At 43.0% G+C, this 2,500-nt stretch overlaps 2 protein-coding genes across 2 annotated transcripts in view; one reads left to right on the plus strand and one right to left on the minus strand.

The window, feature by feature from the left end:
• The window catches only part of LOC308369939 (NACHT, LRR and PYD domains-containing protein 1 homolog), a gene marked incomplete at both ends in the record, with an annotated part of 395,357 nt that overhangs the window by 60,703 nt on the left and 332,154 nt on the right, over nt 1-2,500 (minus strand). The window lies entirely within an intron of this gene.
• inppl1a (inositol polyphosphate phosphatase-like 1a) overlaps nt 1-2,500 on the plus strand; it is a 21,466-nt gene that overhangs the window by 14,262 nt on the left and 4,704 nt on the right. The window contains exons 4-6 of the mRNA XM_080845251.1: nt 346-522; nt 759-914; nt 1,630-1,714. Of these exons, the coding sequence (XP_080701377.1) occupies nt 346-522; nt 759-914; nt 1,630-1,714 (418 nt within the window). The remainder of the gene's footprint in view (nt 1-345; nt 523-758; nt 915-1,629; nt 1,715-2,500) is intronic.

Here is a 2,500-nt window from a genome sequence, read left to right on the forward strand (position 1 = left end):
TCTCCTCCCCTCCCTCTCTCTCTCTCTCTCCACCCCTCTCTTCTATCTCTCTCTCCCTCTCTCCATCTCCATCCCTCCCTCTCTCTCTCTCTCTCTTCCTCTCTCCCTCTTTCCATCTCCACCCCTCCCTCTCTCTCTCTCTCTCTCTCTCTCTCTTCCTCTCCACCCCTCTCTCCTCCTCTCTCTCCCTCTCTCCCCTCCCTCTCTCTCCCACTCTGTCTCCCTCTCCACCCCTCTCTCTCTCTCCATCCCCCTCTCCCTCCTTCCCCTCCTCTCTCTCTCTCCCTCTCCACCCCCTTTCTCTCCCTCTCTCCCTCTCTCTTGCTCCTTCTCTCCTCCCTGTAGAGTTTAAGAAGTGTTATGAGAATGACAGCCAATCCAGTGACAATGTGAACTTCTTGCGTGTTGGTTGGTCAAGCAAGCAGCTCACCACGCTTAAGCCCCTCCTCTCTGACATCGAGTACCTGCAGGACCAGCATCTACTGCTCACGGTTAAATCAGTGGACGGATACGAGTCCTACGGTACGTACGTGTGTGTGTGTGTGTGTGTGTGTGTGTGTGTGTGTGTGTGTGTGTGTGTGTGTGTGTCTGTGTGTGTGTCTGTGTCTGTGTCTGTGTCTGTGTCTGTGTGTGTGTGTGTGTGTGTTTTGACCATGACCAATGACTTAACCATCAGCTGATTTTACAAAGAATGTTAAAGTACTCTGTGTGTGTGTGTCTGCGTGTGTGTGTGTTTGTGTGTGTGTGTGTGTGTGTAGGGGAGTGTGTGTTGGCGTTGAAGTCTATGATCGGCAGCACTGCGCAGCAGTTCCACACGTACCTGTCTCACAGGGGCGAGGAGACCGGAAACATCCGTGGGTCCATGAGGGTCCGAGTGCCGTCAGAACGCATGGGAACCAGAGAGAGGCTCTACGGTACGTACGTGTGTGTGTGTGTGTGTGTGTGTGTGTGTCTGTGTGTGTGTGTGTGTGTGTGTGTGTGTCTGTGTGTGTCTGTGTGTGTCTGTGTGTGTGTGTGTGTGTGTGTGTGTGTGTGTGTGTGTGTGTGTGTGTGTCTTCAGGGCCTCCCCGGTGTGTACTCAAAGTGTGTTGGTGTGTTTATTATTATTTGTATTCAAAATGCATTGGTTTGATTGTTATTGTGTTTGTTTGTATTTGTTTATGGTTTTTGTTTTGAACATGAGTGTTTTTTGAATATGTATTGATTGTTTATTGAATATGTATTGATTGTTAATTGAACTTGTATTGATTGTTAATTGAATATGTATTGGTTGTTAATTGAATATGTATTGATTGTTAATTTAATATGTATCTATTGTTAATTGAATATGCATTGATTGTTTATTGAATATGCATTGATTGTTTATTGAACATGTATTGATTGTTAATTGAATATGTATTGATTGTTTATTGAACATGTATTGATTGTTAATTGAATATGCATTGATTGTTTATTGAACATGCATTGATTGTTAATTGAATATGTATTGATTGTTAATTGAATATGTGTTGATTGTTAATTGAATATGTATTGATTGTTGATTGAATGTGCGTTGATTGTTAATTGAATATGTATTGATTGTTTATTGAACATGTATTGATTGTTTGTGCGCTGTGTTGTGTGTATCAGAGTGGATCAGTGTGGATAAGGACGAGACCGGAGGACCCAAGACCAGAGCAACACTGCCCTCTAGAGGCGGACACGATTATGTCAAGTGAGAAACACTGCACTTCCCTTCTCCTTCTGCCTTTCAAGCAAACACACACACACACACATGCACACACACACACACATGCACACACACACACACATGCACACACACACATACACACACACACATTTAAATTATTTGTTTGAATCCACCAATCATATTCTGTATAGAAAGGATTCAAACATTTCTCGGAGGTTGAATACAGCTTAGTGACTCATGGGTACAAGAAACATCTCTTACGCCAAACAGCAAGACTACCTATAGCAGCTATTACAGACACACACACACACACACACACACACACAAGACTACCCATAGCAGCTGATACAGAGCAGAACTTTGATTGTTGTTTGGATTGTCTCTTACTAAGTCCTGCCAGTCGTAGCCAACTGACCGAAAGTTTATGGACATGCCCCAGACTTCCACATAACAACACTACCAGCTTACATGTATAGCCTAGGTCTCTCATCTTATCAATACTACCATCTTACATGTATAGCCTAGGTCTCTCATCTTATCAATACTACCAGCTTACATGTATAGCCTAGGTCTCTCATCTTATCAATACTACCAGCTTACATGTATAGCCTAGGTCTCTTATCTTAGCAATACTACCAGCTTACATGTATAGCCTAGGTCTCTCATCTTATCAATACTACCAGCTTACATGTATAGCCTAGGTCTCTCATCTTATCAATACTACCAGCTTACATGTATAGCCTAGGTCTCTCATCTTATCAATACTACCAGCTTACATGTATAGCCTAGGTCTCTCATCTTATCAATACT

Source organism: Sprattus sprattus (assembly GCF_963457725.1).
Source record: "Sprattus sprattus genome assembly, chromosome: 9".
Classification (NCBI taxonomy): Eukaryota; Metazoa; Chordata; class Actinopteri; order Clupeiformes; family Clupeidae; genus Sprattus; species Sprattus sprattus.